Source organism: Sus scrofa, chromosome 2, assembly GCF_000003025.6.
Source record: "Sus scrofa isolate TJ Tabasco breed Duroc chromosome 2, Sscrofa11.1, whole genome shotgun sequence".
Taxonomy (NCBI): domain Eukaryota; kingdom Metazoa; phylum Chordata; class Mammalia; order Artiodactyla; family Suidae; genus Sus; species Sus scrofa.
In genome coordinates, this window is record NC_010444.4 from 76,997,450 (window position 1) to 77,014,064 (window position 16,615).

The following is a 16,615-nucleotide window of genomic DNA, read 5'->3' on the forward strand; positions in this document are numbered from 1 at the left end:
AAGGTGGTTTCCACAAAGGAGTGGAGGCTGGTTTTGCCTTGACCATGGGCTTCACTTGGACTCCAAGGGGGTAGTCCTGGTTTGTAGCAGGAGTCCAGACACACACCCTTCCAGTGCCCCTGGTCATCTGAGAATCTGCTTGGCTACCAGGCTTGGGTTGGGCAGCCTCAAGCCTTCAAGGGACTCAGGTTCTGTCTAGGGCTGCAGCTGGACCCACTGGAAGCAGGAGGTGGGTAAGGGAGGAGACAGCCATCTGCTCTCCTAGACCTGCCTGCATGCCTAGAGTCCCACCCAGCTCTGCCCAGCTCTGGAGTTAGGCCTGAAGTGGTGTCTGGCTCTGCAAATCCAGGCTGCGTGTCCAGAGGCACCTGGCTGCCTTCTCAGAGCCTCCGTAGCCATCCTGTGCAGCAGCATGAAGTCTGGCACCTGCCTCACCAAATACTCTTGAGGGTCAAGAGGTAATTTTCCCACCTGGCACACAGTAAATGCCCAAAACATGCCAGCTTGGGGCAGTCACTTTGGGAAATAGGTCCATAGTCAGTTAAACATAGAGTTACCATATGACCTAACAGTTCTGCTCCTAAGTATGTACCCAAGAAAACTAAAGACACATTCACACAACACTTGTAAGAATGTTCACAGCAGCATGATTCACAGCAGACAAAATATGGAAACAACATTGTTGGATGATGGGCAAACATTATATGGTCCCTTCATGCACAGGAGCATCCCTCAGTCATGAAAGAGAGAGAAGCACCGACACTGGCTGCCATGTGAACGGACCTTGAGACCACGATGCTCAGAGAAAGGCACACTTGTGTGATTCCATGAATGTGATACGCCAAGAACAGACAAATTCATAAACATAGTGGATTGTTAAGGGATGGGGTGATGAGGATGAGGGAATGTTCTGGCTTTAGACTGCGGTGATGGTTGCACAACTTCTCTGTCTTTCTGTCTGTCTCTCTCCTATATATATTCCAAAACCATTGAATTGTACACTTTAAGCAGGTGGACTTTATAGTATGTAAATTATATAAAGCTGTTTAAAAACGCCCTCCTTGGGCTCTGTGGTGGTCTTCAGTCCTAGCCAAGAGGCGGGGGCCAAGATCACCCTCCAGAGCTACGGCCCCACCCAGGTAGGGAGGGGGTTTTAGACAAGGGAGAGGCAACCTTGAGAGGGATCCCGGAGGTTGGCCACCTCGCTGGGAACTGGTGGCCCGCTACGTGGTGAGAGACTGCACCGTAAATTTGTTGCTACGACAGCCACGTAGATTGAGGACTGCGTCTCCCTTTTGCAAAAAACCGGGCTTCAGATGCTTTGTTAGGCAGAGAGAAGAGCCGGGAACAGGACCCTGCGCCCACCCCTCGGGGGAGAGGCTGAAGTCTCATCCTTTCTGGTTCTGGTCCAATCGTTTCTTCGATCGCACCAGAACCCTGGAGGGAGCGGCCTCTTTAAGGGGGCGTGGCTTTCACGAGCCGGGGAGGATCCGGCCGGAAGCGTGTGTCTCTTGCGAGTAGGGTGGGACTGTACCGTGACCGGAAGCGGAAATGGTCGGTCGGCCGCGGAGGCGGTGCAGGTGAGTTGGCGCTGGCGGCAGCAGCCTCAGCGGGAAACTGAGGCTTGAGTGAAGGGGAACGCTGAAGCCCCTGGCTCCGTGTTGTTCAGCCCTTGGGAGGATCAGGGCAGGAAGGGCTTCGCCAGGAGCGGGGAACTGGAGCGTGTGTAGAAATTCGTTGGGCGCGAGGAACAACCCCGTCAACACTTCCTTCTCCGGTCTACCGGGATGAGCTCCAAGACCAAGAAGCGCGTGGTGCTGCCCACCCGCCCGGCGCCCCCTACAGTGGAGCAGATCTTGGAGGACGTGCGGGGGGCCCCTGCCGAGGACCCCGTCTTCACCGCTCTGGCTCCTGAAGGTAGGGGAGAGGCGACCCCGAGAGGCCAGCAGGAAGGGGTGGGGAAAAGTACCTGGCTGCTTTTAAGACAGAAGGGCAGAGTTCAGTATTCAGGACAGAAATTATCTAGCCCTGAAATGCCAAAAATACTTGCATCTGGCCTTTTGCAGAAAAAGTGTGTCCGCCCCTGTTCAGAAGATGGAAGCAGATCCGTGACTTCAGGGTTGGGCATACAGTTGTAGGGTGAATTTTGTGTTCTGCTCTATGAGGTTCATTATTCATTCAACAAACTTTCATTGAGGAGTGACCCCTCGTGGTTCAGCGGTTAACGAACCCAACTAGGATCCATGAGGATGCCGGTTTGATCCTTGGCCTCGTTCAGTGGATTAAGGATCCGGCGTTGCTGTGAGTTGCAGTGTAGGTCGCAGACGCAGCTCGGATCCTGTGTTGCTGTGGCTGTGAGGTAGGAGGGCAGCTGCAGCTCAGATTTGACCCTTAACCTGGGGACTTCCATATGACACGAGTGAGGCCCTTAAAAAAAAAAAAAAAAGCAAAGAAACAAACCTTCATTGAGACCGTATTATGGGCCGGAATCTGTTCTAAGCACTGAGGTGGAAAAACGAACAAAAAGATTAAAGTGTCTGCCTTGCTCCATTCTAGTGGGTATTGACATTCAGTATAAGGCTTGTGGGACTCTAGAAGATGAGAATAGGAGTTCTCGCTGTGGCACAGTGGGATAGGCAGTGTCTCTGCAGTGCCAAGACTCAAGTTTGATCCCTGGCCCAGCACAGCGGGTTAAAGGATTCTGCGTTGCCACAGCTAGGACATAGTAGCATCTGCAGCCTGGATCTGATCCCTGACCTGGGAACTTCCATATGCTACTGGTGTAGCCATTAAAAAAAAGAAAAAAATTCAGTTCTTTGTTACACGTGGCCACATTTCAAGTGCTCAGCAGCCCGCTTGTGCCAGCTGCTGCATTGGATAGCTACATTGGAGGATATTTCCATCACCTGGAATGTTGCGATTGAGAGGCCAGCCCAAGCAACAGGAGCCATGTTTATCCCTGGCTCACAGTTGGGTCATCGGAGGCTGCTTGAATCCCAGCCTTATGAATCACGGGTCCAGGAGTTCACGTCATGGCTCAGCGGTAACAAAGCTGACTAGCATCCATGAGGGTTCGGGTTCGATCCATGGCCTCACTCAGTGGATTAAGGATCCAGCATTGCTGTGATCTGTCCTGTAGGTTGCAGACATGGATGGTTTGGATCCTGTGTTGCTGTGGCTATGGCATAGGTTGACGGCTGCAGCTGCAATTCGACCCCTAGCCTGGGAACTTCCATATGCCACGAGTGCTGCCCTAAAAAAGCAAAAAAAAAAAAAAGGAAAGAAAAAAAAAAGAAATCATGGGTCCAGGTTCCCAGCATCCAGAGGTTGAGGGCATGAGGAATGGGCAGTGCCAGGGCTCACTCTAGGGAGAGGGGGCTTCTCTGCTGGCCTGTGTTCCTGTCAAGGACCATCCTTGGCCTCCATGTGCACTGTCTGGCCTGTCCTACCTTGTTACTAAAGCAGGTGATAAAGTGATTTATTTTTACTTTTTTTAGGGCTGCACCTTTAGCAAATGGACATTCCTGGGTTAGGGATTATATTGGAGTTTGCAGCTGCTGGCCTAGGCCACAGCCACAGTAATGTGGGATCTGAGCAGCATCTGCGACCTACACCACAGCTCACAGCAACGCCGGATCCTTAACCCACTGAGCAAGGCCAGGGATTGAACCCACACCCTCATGGATACTAGTTGGGCTCATTACTGCTATGCCACAATGGGAACTCTAATAAAGTGATTTTTAATCAAATTGCTGTTTCTGGGCCTGTTTATAGACAAGGGGACCAGGCAGAGCAGAGAGGACCTTGACATGTCTCCAAGTGGCCCTGAAATCTGTGCTTTTTTGTGCTCACTGCTCCTCCCCTGGCACACCCTTTAGGAAGCAGAGTCATTGGGAAATATATGTCTGTTCCCTCTTTGCCACCTCCCGACCCCCTGAGTGTCACACACAGCCACGGAGAGCACAGATGAGAGCCAGTCTGCTGTCAGCTTCAGGGTTACCAGAAGCTGGATAGAGCTCACCCCTAGGCAGGGCCGTGGGATGGTGAAGTCAGGCCTCCTCTGTGACTTGTCCCCTCCAGTTCATTGCTTTCTTTGGGGGGTGAATTGGGTCCTCTCTGTGACCTGGGGGCAGTGATGCTGCCTTGTCCTGTCCCCAGATTCCCCAGGCCCCTCTTGGAGGGCTGAAGATGCTGAGGCCCAGCGAGAGCAGCTCTACCAGCAGAGTCGGGACTACGTGGCCACAAACCAGAGGCTGCGTCAGGCGGGGGCCCAGCTGAAGCAGAAGTGTGAGGGGCTGCGGCAAGCCGGCGAGGACCTGGAACTGGATGTCAGCCAGGTGGGGCAGGTGGCTCTGCCGGGTGCTGTGGTTGCCTCCTCGGGCTGACCTGGTTCAAAGGCTCAACTGGGTAGCACCCCCCCACCCCTCGCCCCTGGCTCTCTGGAACCTTGGTCCTTGCTTGGACACCTGGCCTGGCCCACATCTCACAGGGGCCCCTGGGTCTCAGAAGCAGAGTCTGGGCTGTCTGTTTCCAGCCTCGGCAGCTCTAGCACCCAGAGACCCCAGGGGACACAGCCGCCCAGGGTATGTGTCTGCAGCAGGGATGGTCTCAGCCTGAGCCTGAGCTGGGTGTGGGCCTCCCTGAGGGTGGGGTCTGGGGCGTGGAGCCCAGACTGGACTTCCTGTGGGCCCAGCCCCCAAGGGCCAGCCATCCGTCCTCCCCTCCCTTCCTCAGGTGACCCTGCTTCACTGACCACCTATTAGACTGAGCTGGTGGAACTCACCCCTGGTCTGGTGTGACTTGGGGGTCCCAGAGATTCTAGGAGGAGCTGAGGGAGGTCAGTGTCCTCCCTCACCTGTGGTGGCTGTGCTTGTGTGAGAAGCGATGGCCTCCCAGAGTCCAGATCTGAGATGGGGTCTCAGGGTGGGTGCACCCCTCAGGGCCCTAGGCACCCCGATAAAAGGCCTGGGTGCTCCCTCATCGCAGGCACTTGACTGTGGGATTTTGTCAGTGGGTCCAGGCCTGGGCTCCCGTGAGAGGACGTGGTCAGCCCCCCACCCTTCCCTCTCCTGTCCTTGCTCCTTAGCACGTGGGCAGGTGGGCTGTGGGGCAGGAGACGATCTTGCTGGGCTTTCACCCTAAAAATCAGTCCTGAGAGATGAGAGAAGCAATAGGCCTGTGGGAGGTGGCCCTGGGGCCAGGCCTGCTGTGGGTGACCTCACTGAACCTCTCAGAAGGGACCCTATGTGTCTGGCTGCCTGAACGGTGCCTCCGTGAGCCACTGCTTTCCAGAATCCCCACTAGCTCAGGGCAGCACTGGTACCCACCTGAAGGGGCCCTGACGTGGGAGACCCAGCTCGTCCAGGAAGTAGAAGAATGCCTGCTTAACCCTGAGAGGCCTTTGCACTGGAAACCTGACCTTGGGCACACAGGTGTTAAGAAACGGGCAGGCTTGGCCCCAGGTCTGGCAGTGGATGCCAGGCTGGCTTGCTGACAGCCTGCCCTTGGTGAGGTGCTTCAGCCCACCTTACCCTCCCACCCAGCCTCTGATGGGGCACTGTCTACCCTCCAGAGCCCCTGGGCTCAGGCAGAGATAGTCCACTGACCTCTTGCCTGTCCCTCTCCCATACCTATTGTGAGAGCTCTCCCCGTACCCCTGGATCACACCAGGGCTCAGCCCTAAGGCGTCTCTTTCCCATCGCGTCCTCACAGTCGTAGGGAGCCAGGCTAGCAGCACGTGGCCCTGGGGTGGAGGTGGCCAGCATGGAAGTCCCGCAAAGCTCCCCACCACCCCCGACCCCACCCTGGCCTCACCCATCTCGAGACAGCCACAGCCAGTGGCAGCGCAATTCAACAGCTGTTTATTAAAGGTGCACGTGAGACGCCTGGTTTCGCAACCTCTTTCCGCCGGACAATGGCTTTACGTTGGTGAGGGGATGGGTTGTAAGTATTTACACATGTCTGTAGCTGGGTTGTAAGTATTTACACGTCTGCAGCACTGCAAAGACTCAGGACCCAGGAAGGTGACGCAGGGTGGCGGGGGCAAGCCAAGCTGGGCTCAGGCAGCAGCCGGCGGGGCAGCGGGGGTGAGGTAATGCCCCGAACTCAGCACCCAGCTCATGGTGTCCATCTGCCCCTGGGCTGAGCTCCCAGGCTCGGGTTGCCTTGGCAGGTGGCCAAGCAGTGTCCTAAGGGGTCCAGACTTGACTGGGAGCGTTTTGGGCCCTTAGTCCTTGGTCTTCTAGCTCCTATCTGCCTCAGGCTGCTTGTCCAGCGACTGCCTGCACTGCCTCCTTCAGGAATCCACTCTACCCAGGGCCCCAGGCCCCCACTGGCCCCCGGGGCTGGACTACAAGGCATGGCTGGGCCCCAGTGCAAGGGAGTGGAGAAGGCAGAAGTGGCTGCTGGACGAGGGTGGGCCAGGCCCTGCCTATGCCTACAGAAGGGATGCCCAAGGCAGGCAGAGGGGCGGCCAGGAGGGTCCTCTGCCACCAGTCACGGCAGCTGCTCTGCTGGCCAGAGAGGTAGGTCTGGGAGTTCTCCCCATGGCCCACTCAGGGAAGCAGGCACACGGTGGCCAGAGCACCGCCCCTGTCTCACAGTGTGTGGCTGCTCCTATGGCTGGGTGAGCCGCAGTGGGCCCCCCATTTCCAGGGCAGGCTGGCCTGGCCCATGGTGATGGGGGGGAGCCAGTGTCCCTGCAACCCCGAAATTGAAGGAGCTCAGAAGACCAGCCAGGTCTGCCCTTCAGGGTACTGATGGGGACAAGGATGGGCAGTTTCTGAGAAGCTCTGATCCTGCCAGGGTCAGGATCAGTGGTGGCGGTTGGTTGGCAGCAGCCTGCTCAGACACAAGTGTGCAAACACACACACTGCCAGCTTGCCCTGGGAGATGCCCTAGCAGACATAGTCGAGGTCACAGGAGGAGCATTTGGTGCAGCCTGCAGCCGTTCCTTCCCATGTCCTGTCTTTGGGCCCCCAGCCAGAGCCCTGATGCCTGTGACGGGGGGGATGCAGCATGGTCTGTGTGTTTTAAGCAGCAGCAGTGTCCGAGGGATGCGTAGGGACAGTGGTGCCTATGGGTGGAGACGGGACTCCTTGAGCATTTTCTTTTGACTCAACCCCGCTCCCCCTCCTCCCGGAGAAGGGATAGTAAGTTGTCACATTGTCCCCTGTCCCCCAGGATTAGCTCTGCAGGGCAGCTGTGACAGCAGGTTCGCAGGCGGGTAGCAGCTCCCTTTCAAAGCCCGGTTCAGCAAGGAAGAGATGGTCGGCTTTTCCTGCAGAAGATGCGCTGGGGTGGAGACTAACCACACCCCCTGGGGCGGCCCCTTCCGGTCCCGCTCTCTCCTCTGGGACCTCCTCTATCTTCTGTGGGCTTTGGTTCCAGGCCTCCAGGCTCCACGCTCCGATTCTTGCAGCCGTGCTGTCCCACAGGGAGGAGGCCCCGCCCGGCACGGAACCCACAGATGCAGGGCTTCAAGCGTCGAAAAGGAGAATGAGATTGAAAAGGGAAAGTCGGGTGGCTGGACCGGCGCCTGCCGAGACCTCCTCGGGTAGAGTGCGGTCCTGGCGGGGGATGCGAGGGCGGCCAGCCAGGTCCCGGGGCTCACGCTGCCGAGAGTCTCCTTGGCCTCCTCCCCTTTGTACCTCGCCGGCGTCAGCCAGAGTCCTCCCTTCTGTACTCCTTCCTCTCCTTGCTCCCTAGGACTGTTGTGGGGGCGCTCCAGGCTCCCTACACCTCGCTGTCTGGGGTGGGGATTGCCTTTCGGTGCTGCTCAGCCACACCCCTTCCTCAAGCGCCCAGCTGCCGCTGCCAAGGCAAACAAACTGGCTAAACCGTAATTAACAAATTACCCGGCCCTGCCCGTAATTACAGGCTTCCTCCTGCGCCTGCGTTGCCTCACCCCCAAGCTAGCAGCTCCCTCTGGCGCCGCCCTCCCCAGCCCCGCCCCCGACCACGGCGGGCACTGTCGGCCCTGCAGCAGTCGAGAGAGGAGGATAAGGGGAGGTAAGTGTCGAGCTGATGCTGAGCCCCGGGAGGTCGGGAGCCCAGGAGGGCACCAATGAGGACAGCCTCAGGCTGGGGCCTGGGCTCTCCGTGGCGGGGACTCGAAGTCTGGCCTACAGCTCACTTCCTGAGCCCCCTCGGCACAGAAGCAAGCGTCTACGAGTGAGTGTGAAGCCCATGCGGGCGGGAGTGAGGCCCGGAGGGCAGGGGGCCCCAGCGGGCAAGCGGGTCCTGGGACCACTTTCTGGGCAGCCAGACGGGCCCTGAGCCTGTAGAGGATGTTCTGGAAGGCCACCCCTGGCCGCTATTCCAGGAGGCTTGTGGGGGCGGGGGCGGGGGCTTTCTCCACGGCCGAGTCAGTGGTAGCGGCCACCATGGGGCTGGGCACATAGTTGAAGGGGGGAACGCGGGCTGCGCGGCTGGGGGAGCCGTGCCGGCTGGCGGGGAAGACCCCTGCAGCCACCCCCAGGCCCTCGTGGATGAAGGGGGCGGTGGCGGGCGCCTTGGTGGGGCCTGGCCCGTCGACATCGCTGCCGAGTAGAGAGGTGGGGCCACCGGCCGTGGCCTGAGGGGGGGCCCTGCTCTCCAGGCTGGGGGAAGTGCTGGAGTTGGTCTTGGTGGCAGCGAAGTCTTCTGTCTGGACTACGGCGTCGCTGGTCTTGCGCTGTGGTGGGCCGGCCGGACCCTCCTCGGGCGAGGAGCCTATCAGTGGCAGGGCAGTGGCGGGCAGAGTGCTCCGCAAGATGTGCGGGACGTCCTCGTCCCGGATGCGACGCCACGTGGTGCCCGGCGCGGCCACCCTGGGCAGCGGCCGGGCCTCCCCATCGCTGCTGCGGCGAGCGGCGTCCACCACGGGCCTGGGTGCGGCGGCGTCGGGCCTGCGGGCCACGCTGATGTGAGGCAGGGAGGCATAGCGCTTGACTGTCTCGGGCCGGGCTGCCGGCGTGCGGACTGGCAGGCGGGAAGGGCTCTCGGAGCTTGTGCGTCGGGGCGGCCGCTCGCCGGCGCCTGTCCGGGCTGCGGGGGGACGCTGGGAAGCCGGGGCCTGCCGGGGGGCCCGCAGCTCGTCACAGCGCGAGGAGCAGAGGAAGACGGCGGGTAGTGCTGGCCGGCCACGGCGGGGCGAGCCGGCCTGGGTGGCGGGGGTGGGGGCCTCCGGTGCAGAAAGGTCAGAGCGTCGACGGCGCAGCAGGCCGGGCGACTCCTTGATGAAGGTCAGCTGCCGCCGGAAACCAGAGCGGTCCGAGGACTCGCTGCCGGTGGAGCGCGCGGAGGCCACACGCACCAGACCCAGGCGGCCCCCTCTAGTGGCCGGGCCTCCCTCAGACCCTGCCCGGCCTCTGGGGCCTGGCTCCGGGGCTGCCCTGGCCAGTGGTGGCGGCCCCCGCCTGGCAGGCCTCTGCATGAAGGGGATCCGCACGGGTGACTTCTGTGTCTTGTGCTGTTTGGCCAGCAGGGCTCGTGCAGGAGTCTTGGGCACTGGAGAGGCCCCAGGGCCAGGCAGGGGCCCTGTAGCCTGGGCAGCCGGGGGTGATCTCTTGGGCAGAGGCTGGGAGGCGGGGGAGGTCTGTGAGGAGCTCGATGAAGGGGTTTTGGCCAGGCGGGCCGGTGGCGTGGCGCTCCTTTGAGGGGGGCTCAGTGCTGCCAGTTCCGAGATCTTGCCTGGCCGGTGCAGGCTCCGAGACCGCTGCTGTCCAGGGCCAGGGGCTGCTGGCTGCACAGCGCTTGGGGCTCCCATCTTTCTCGGCACAGCTCGGGGGCCGGGGGCACCTCTGGGCTGGGCCCGGGTGGCTGGGCTGGGCACGTAGATCACTGTCCGTCCCCGGAGCACAGCTGGCACCCCTGATGCAGTCTTCTGAGTGCCACGTGGCTTCTCTGGGCCGCTGCTGCGCTGGGCAAGGGCCGTGTCCCCTTTCTCTGGCCGCTTGGTACTGCCTGCCTGGCCTTCTGCCCTTGGCCGTCGCCCTTTCCTGTGCAGAGAGTGCTGTAAGGTGGAGCCCACTGACAGCCCCGATGCAAAGGACAGAACAGAATCTGACTCAGACGAGGCCTCTCGGGTGGCTGCTGCTGCGGCCTGGTGCAACCAGGTGACAATGGAGTTGGCGCCCTCCTGGATGGCCCGCCACTCAACACTGTCCAGGTCTGAGGCTCGGTCGGAGCCCGCCGCCTCTTCTCCCAGCTCCCGGGGCCCCTCTGCCGGCCGCTCCTCTGACTGTGCAGCTTGGGGCTGGGGCTGGGGCTGGCGACGCCTGGGGCCGGACACCTGGGGCTGGCGCCTGGGCATGGCTGAGCCAATGCAGCGCCGCAGCAGCTCTGCCTCTGCCCGAGGACTGGGGGAGCCATCCCTCCTGCCCCCTGGGCCCGGGTCTTTGGTGACCCCTGGCTCACGGGCTCGGGACCAGTTGGCTGCATGCTCAGAGGGCTCAGGATCACTGAGGGAGCTAGCTGAGGAGCTCAGGGAGTAGCATGGTGGTGTTTCATCTGCGATGAGGCTAGGCTGAGCCCGGGCAGGTGGTGCGGCCTTGGGCGCGGCCTTGGGCACAGCTTGCACCTCCTTCCTGCCCCCAACTAGGCGCTCCCTCTTCACTGCCCTAGGGATTGCCGATGCCCTCCGCGGGGGCGCTGCTGCCACCCTTGTGGATGGCTCCTCATCCGAATCATTGCCATAGAAGCAGTACACAGCCTCCTCAGTGGGTGTCGTGAGGCACAGAGACTGCCGGGCCCCATCCCCATGCACCTGGCCTGGGCGGGAGCCATCCTTATCCCCACAGGTGCTCGGGGGCCGGCGGAGGGGTAGGTCCAGCCCTGCCCGGCTTCTGCCAGCCCCCCGGGGCTGCTCCAAGCTGCGGCCCACACCTCCTGCCCTGTGCCGGTGCCCAGTAGGCTGCCTGGAGGGGGTGGCGCGGCCTGCAGGCTTCTCCCCCTCCACACGCCCGCTGTTCCTAGAGGGTCCCTGCAGCGTCTCATCGCTGAGTGAGGCGGCACTGGAGAAATTGACAGGTGTGCCATCAGCCGAGTCAGTGCAAGAGTCGTCCTCCCGGGCCGGGGCAGGCACAAGCATGTAGACGGGCACAGGCAGCGCACGGCGGCCAGGCATCAGTGCTGAGGCCACCTTGCGGAGCCGGGCGGGCACGGCCCCACCCAAGCACTCGCGAAGAAGCTCCAGCTCCTGGTCTGTGGATGGTGGCCCTTCCAGGCGACCACCAGTCTCATCCCGCCGCCGGTGTCCAGGGCCTCCACCTCCACCGCTGCTGCGCTCTGGGCAGGTGGGGGGCAGCAGCCGCAGCTCCACGTCCTTCTGTACGTAGAGCTCATGCAGAGCTAATGCACTGAGGCTGGAAGCACAGGAGAAGTTCTCATCGGGCTTTTCTACAGTAAAGCGCACACTGCCTGCGTCCAGCTCCGATGGCAGCCGGCAGCGCTCACGGCAGTCAGCAATGTCCAGGAAGCGCTTCACATAGCTCTCCCACTGCAGGCTGAACTGGGTGGCCTCACGCTCGCCTGGTGGTGCCTGGGCCAGCGGTGGCGTCTTGCTGCGGCTTGGTGGCATTGTTTGCCCAGGGCTGTCGGGCAGTTCACTGGGGCTTACTGTGCCGCTGCCCAGCCCGCTGCATGGGTCGCTGGGAATAGAACTAGCAATGGATGGGCTCTCAAAGCTGCCCAGTGAGCTGACTGAGCTGCAGCGGCTCAGCACCAGTGGGGTCTCCTGCACGCAATTCTCAGATGAGCTGGAGGGTGTGGCGTCCTCCAGCCCCAGGCCCCGGCCCCGCCGGGGTGCCGGGATGGCCATGGGCAGGGAGGCAGCCACTGGCCCCCGCCAGGCCCCCTCCAGTTCTGCCTCACTGGGACCGGCCTCCTCTAGCCCCTCCAGGGATGAATCACTGTCGTCCAGGTCCCCAGCCTCACTGGGCCCTGGGCGGCCGGCCGAGGACAGTGAGGACAGGGAGCTGCAGTGGGACAGGCTGAGAGGTGCCGTCTCCACTGCCAGCTTCTCAGGCGCTTTGCTTAGGCCCTCTGTGGGCAGCCAGGCCTGTTTACGGGCCCCAGGGGCCAGGGACCCTGCACCCACCCTGGTTGTGCCCTCAAGCAGTGGCACATGCTGGTAAGTAGGTGACAGCTTGATGGTGCGCACATGGGCATCTGTAGCTGTGGTGTCCCGGGCTGCCGGCTCAGGCTTGCCATTGGCCAGGCCAAGGTCAAGCCGGCTAGGCCGTGCCTGACCACACGGAGGCCCCTCTCGGTGCTCAGCCAGTGTGACCAGAGGACAGGGCCGCGAGTGCTCACGTGGACAGTGCCCGTCGCTGGTGCTGCCACTGTTAAGGCTGTCATTGGAGAGGCTGGTGTGCCCTGCCTTGAGCCGCAGCAGTGGGTGAGCTCGGCTACTGGCCTCCCGCCGTCCACCGTCAGGCCCCCGGCAGGGTGAGCAGGATTGGGCACGGCCCTCCCGTGGGGCCTCCTGCCCAGGATCCCCAGAGCTGAGGCTGAAGCTGTCATCAGACGAGGTGTGCAGGGCAGAGATATCCTCCACCAGCCGGTCGATACGCGCCACTGCCAGTGCCAACTTGGCCTTGGCCCTGGCTGCCACGGCTGCCTCCCCCCCGGTCTCCTTCTCTGTCTCCAGGCCACCACGGCGGGCAGTGGGGGCACGGGCCAGTGCCTGCCCCTGCAGGAAGGGGCTGCCCAGGAAGAGGGACAGCATGGCAGGGCTGGCAGGCTCGGCTGTGGCAGTGGCTGCGGCAGCAGCCAGAGAGGGTGCATCGTCATCGTCGAAGCAGCCCGAGTCAGAGGCGTAGTCCTGGGCGAGGCCATCCAGGTGCCGCAGGGGTGGCAGTGGCTTCTTGGAGGCAGCCTCGGCCTCAGGAAGGCCCTGCTTTTCCAGGTGATCGAGCGCCTGTGCCAGGTGCCTCGCATCCAGCTCTGCTTCCAGAGCCCGCTGCTTGCGCACATACAGGCTGGGCACACAGGCGCCAGGGGAGATGGCAGTGGCAGCTGCCTGGTACTTGGCGGGCCGGTGGGCCAGCAGGTTGCGCAGGGCGGCAGCACTGCCCATGGCGATCATCTTGTGCTTTGAGTGTACCAGGTTGCGCAGCATGCCCACGGCGCCCAGGTCCCACAGTAGCTCCTGGTCGCGAGGGCTACGGGCAGACAGGTTCCAGAGTGTGCCACAGGCATTGCTCACGATGGTCAGGCTGTGCGAAGTCAGGTGTTGCAGCAGTGTCTGCAGGCAGTTGTGGTCCCGCAGCACCTGCCTGGGGGCAAAGGGAGCTTGTCAGGCTCCACTGCCCAGGCTGGACAGCGGTCTTGACCCTCCAGGAGTACGGTGGCCAGATTGAGCGAGTGAAAACAGGATGCCCAGGTAATTTAGAATTTCAAAATAAGTGGTAAGATTTTAGTATAATTATATCCTAGATATCGAATGGGATATACTAGTGCTGAAACTTTTATTTATTACTGTCAATATATTTATTAAGCATACTAATAGTACATTAATGAAGCATATCACTTAAAATGAATTTGGGGAGTTCCCTGGTAGCCTAGCAGGTTAAGGATCCAGCATTTTCACTGCTATGGCACATGTTCAGTCCCTGGCCTGGGAACTTTTGCATAGTGGTGGCAAAAAAAAAAAAAGAAAGAAAGAAATTTAGTTTTAGTATATCTCATTGTAGTAGAACTAAATCTTCTGAAGTTTGAGATATACTTAAAACAGATTTCAGTTTGCTTTTAAATGTATGAAGTATTGTTTGTTAATTATCAGTATTACTTTGCTAACGATAGATTTCTGGAGTTTCGGCTGTGGCACAGTGTGTTAAGTATCCAGCATCATCTCTGGGCAGTGTGGGTTCAAGCCCAGCCTGGCTCATTGAGTTAAGGATCCCGCGTTTCCACAGCTGCATTGTAGGTTGCAGCTGTGGCTTGGATTAAAATACCCGTCTGCGGAACTTCCATGTGCTGTAAGTGCAGCCAAAAAAAAAAATTCTGTTTGCTATTAAAAATATAAAGTATTGCTTGTTAATTATAAGCATTTTTAGTAAATATTTTATTTTAATTGCAAAAATCTAGCACAAGTATATATGCAATGTTAGGGATAGACATATGCTTTAAAAAGTTATGTATTTTCATACATTAGAATCATTATTTATTAACTAAAAAGTAATTTATCTTTTTTTTTTTTCCTTTTTGTCTTTTTGCCTTTTCTTGAGCCGCTCCTGCGGCATATAGAGGTTCCCAGGCTAGGGGTCTAATCGGAGCTGTAGCCACCAACCTACGCCAGAACCACAGCAACGCGGGACCCGAGCCGCGTCTGCGACCTACACCACAGCTCACGGCAACGCCAGATCCTTAACCCACTGAGCGAGGCCAGGGATTGAACCCTCAACCTCACAGTTCCTAGTCGGATTCGTTAACCCCTGCGCCACGACGGGAACTCCAAAAGTAATTTATCTTTATAAAAAACAAGGTTTTACTTTTTTTTTTTTTTTTTTTTTTTTGACTGAAGTCATGACATATAGCAGTTCCAAGCCAAGGATAGAAACCAAGCCCCAAATGCAACCTACACCACAGCTGCAGCAATGCTGAATCCTTAACCCACTGCGACACAGCAAGAATTTCTTAGTGAAAATTTAGTAAAGAACAGTATTATTAATACTGTTTAGTAAAGTACATATATTTTAATATTAGTTTACATTTTTGTACAGATGTATCCAATGCAGTATTTGAGATATACCCATACTAAAAGTTTTATACATTTTCATATGTTAGAAGCATTAATAATAACTAATTATTAACTAGGTAACTTACTAGGTAATAACCTAATAAGGAACACACATGTTAATGAAGGATAAGTATTGTTTACTCATTAAAAGTACTTAGTGATGGACTTAGCAGTGTGGCTCAGTGTAGGAATCCAACAGTAGGGGTACTTATCTCTGTGGAGGTTCAGGTTTGATCCCTGGGCCCTCACATTTGGTTAAAGGATCTGGCATTGCTGCAGGTGTAGCATAGGTTGCAGGGTTGCTGTGACTATGGAGTAGTAGGCTGGCTGCTGCAGCGCTGATTCAACCCCTAACCTGAGAACTTCCATATGCTGAGTGTGCAGGATTAAAAAGCCAAAAAAAAAAAAGTATTATTAATATTATTCAGGAAATTGGAGTTCCTGTCGTGGCTCAGTGGTTAACGAATCCGACTAGGAACCATGAGGTTGCGGGTTTGGTCCCTGGTCTTGCTCAATGGGTGAAGGATCACGGCGTTGCCATGAGCTGTGGTGTAGGTTGCAGATTCGGCTTGGATCCTGAGTTGCTGTGGCTGTGGTGTAGGCCAGCGGCTACAGCTCCGATTCGATCCCTAGCCTGGGAACCTCCATATGCCTCAGGAGCGGCCCAAGAAATGGTAAAAAGACAAAAAAAAAAAAAAAAAAAAAATCAGGAAATAAGACGTTTTTTCTATTATTTTAAAATTTCACATAAATGTGTCCCATGTGGTTTTGGGATATACTTATACTAAAAGTTTTATGCATTTTCATATGTTAGAAGCATTATTTATTATTAATGTTACCTAATAAGTAAGGAACACTTATGTTAATGAAGAATAAGGATTATTTACTTATTAGTATAATTAATAATATTTTAACAAAGGGCAAGTATTTATTATAGATATTATTTAGAAAATTCCATGTATTTTTTACTAAATTAAAATTTTGGGAGTTCCCATTGAGGTGCAACGGAAATGAATCTGACTGGTATCCATGAGGATGAGGGCTCAATCCTTGGACTCACTCAGCAGGTCGGGGATCCAGTGTTGCTGTAAGTTGTGGTGTAGGTCGCACACTTGGCTTGGATCCCGGGTTGCTGTGGCTGTGGTGTAGGCCAGCAGCTGTAGCTCTGATTTGACCCCTACCCTGAAAACTGCCATGTGCCATAGGTGAGGCCCTAAAAAAAACCAAAAAGCAAAAAAAAAAAAAAAAAAAAACCCAAAAAACAAATTTCAGAGTTCTTGTCGTGGCTCAGCAGAAATGAATCTGACTAGTACCATGAGTACACAGGCTCAATCCCTGGACTCGCTCAGTGGGTTAAGGATCCAGCATTGCCGTGAGCTGTGGTGTAGGTTGCAGACGTGGCTCGGATCTGGCATTGCTGTGGCTGTGGTGTAGGCCAGTGGCTACAGCTCTGATTTGAACCCTAATCTGGGAACCTCATGTGCCTCAGGTGTGTCCCTAAAAAGACCAAAAAAAAAAATTTCCCACAAGTGTATTTGCAGTATTTATCTATTTTCATACTTAGAAGCATTATTTGTTATTGTTACATAAGTGAGTAGTAAACACTTATGTTAATGAAGAATAAGTATTATTTACTCATTAATGTTACTTAGTGAGGAGTTCCCAGTGTGGATCAGTGGGTTAGTAATCCAACTGCAGTGGTTTGGGTTGCTGTGGAGGTAGCAGGTTTTATCCCCAGGCTGGCACAGTGGGTTAAAGGATCCAGCATTGCTGCAGCTGTGGCATAGATTACAACTGTGGCTCAGATTTGACCTCTGACCTCTGGCATGGGAACATCTGTAAGACGAGGGGGTAACCGAAAGAAAAAAACGATCTGTTTGTTCATAGCTTTTT

At 57.3% G+C, this 16,615-nt stretch overlaps 2 protein-coding genes across 2 annotated transcripts in view; one reads left to right on the forward strand and one right to left on the reverse strand.

The window, feature by feature from the left end:
- Positions 1,533-5,883, forward strand: C2H19orf25 (chromosome 2 C19orf25 homolog). The gene is made up of 2 exons (XM_003353978.4): positions 1,533-1,917; positions 4,159-5,883. The coding sequence occupies exons 1-2, from the start codon at positions 1,788-1,790 to the stop codon at positions 4,383-4,385; spliced, it is 357 nt and encodes a 118-aa protein (XP_003354026.1). The 5' UTR covers positions 1,533-1,787; the 3' UTR covers positions 4,386-5,883.
- APC2 (APC2, WNT signaling pathway regulator) overlaps positions 8,257-16,615 on the reverse strand; it is a gene marked incomplete in the record, with an annotated part of 28,878 nt that continues 20,519 nt past the window's right edge. Inside the window, 1 exon segment of the mRNA NM_001206431.1 lies at positions 8,257-13,259. Coding sequence (NP_001193360.1) covers positions 8,315-13,259 — 4,945 coding nt within the window.

Bases quoted from the DNA above. Each gene is read 5' to 3' on its own strand.
- C2H19orf25 (XM_003353978.4), top strand. From the start codon at position 1,788: ATGAGCTCCAAGACCAAGAAGCGCGTGGTGCTGCCCACCCGCCCGGCG. The intron at 1,918-4,158 runs GTAGGGGAGAGG...TCCTGTCCCCAG, and splicing joins CACCGCTCTGGCTCCTGAAG to ATTCCCCAGGCCCCTCTTGG.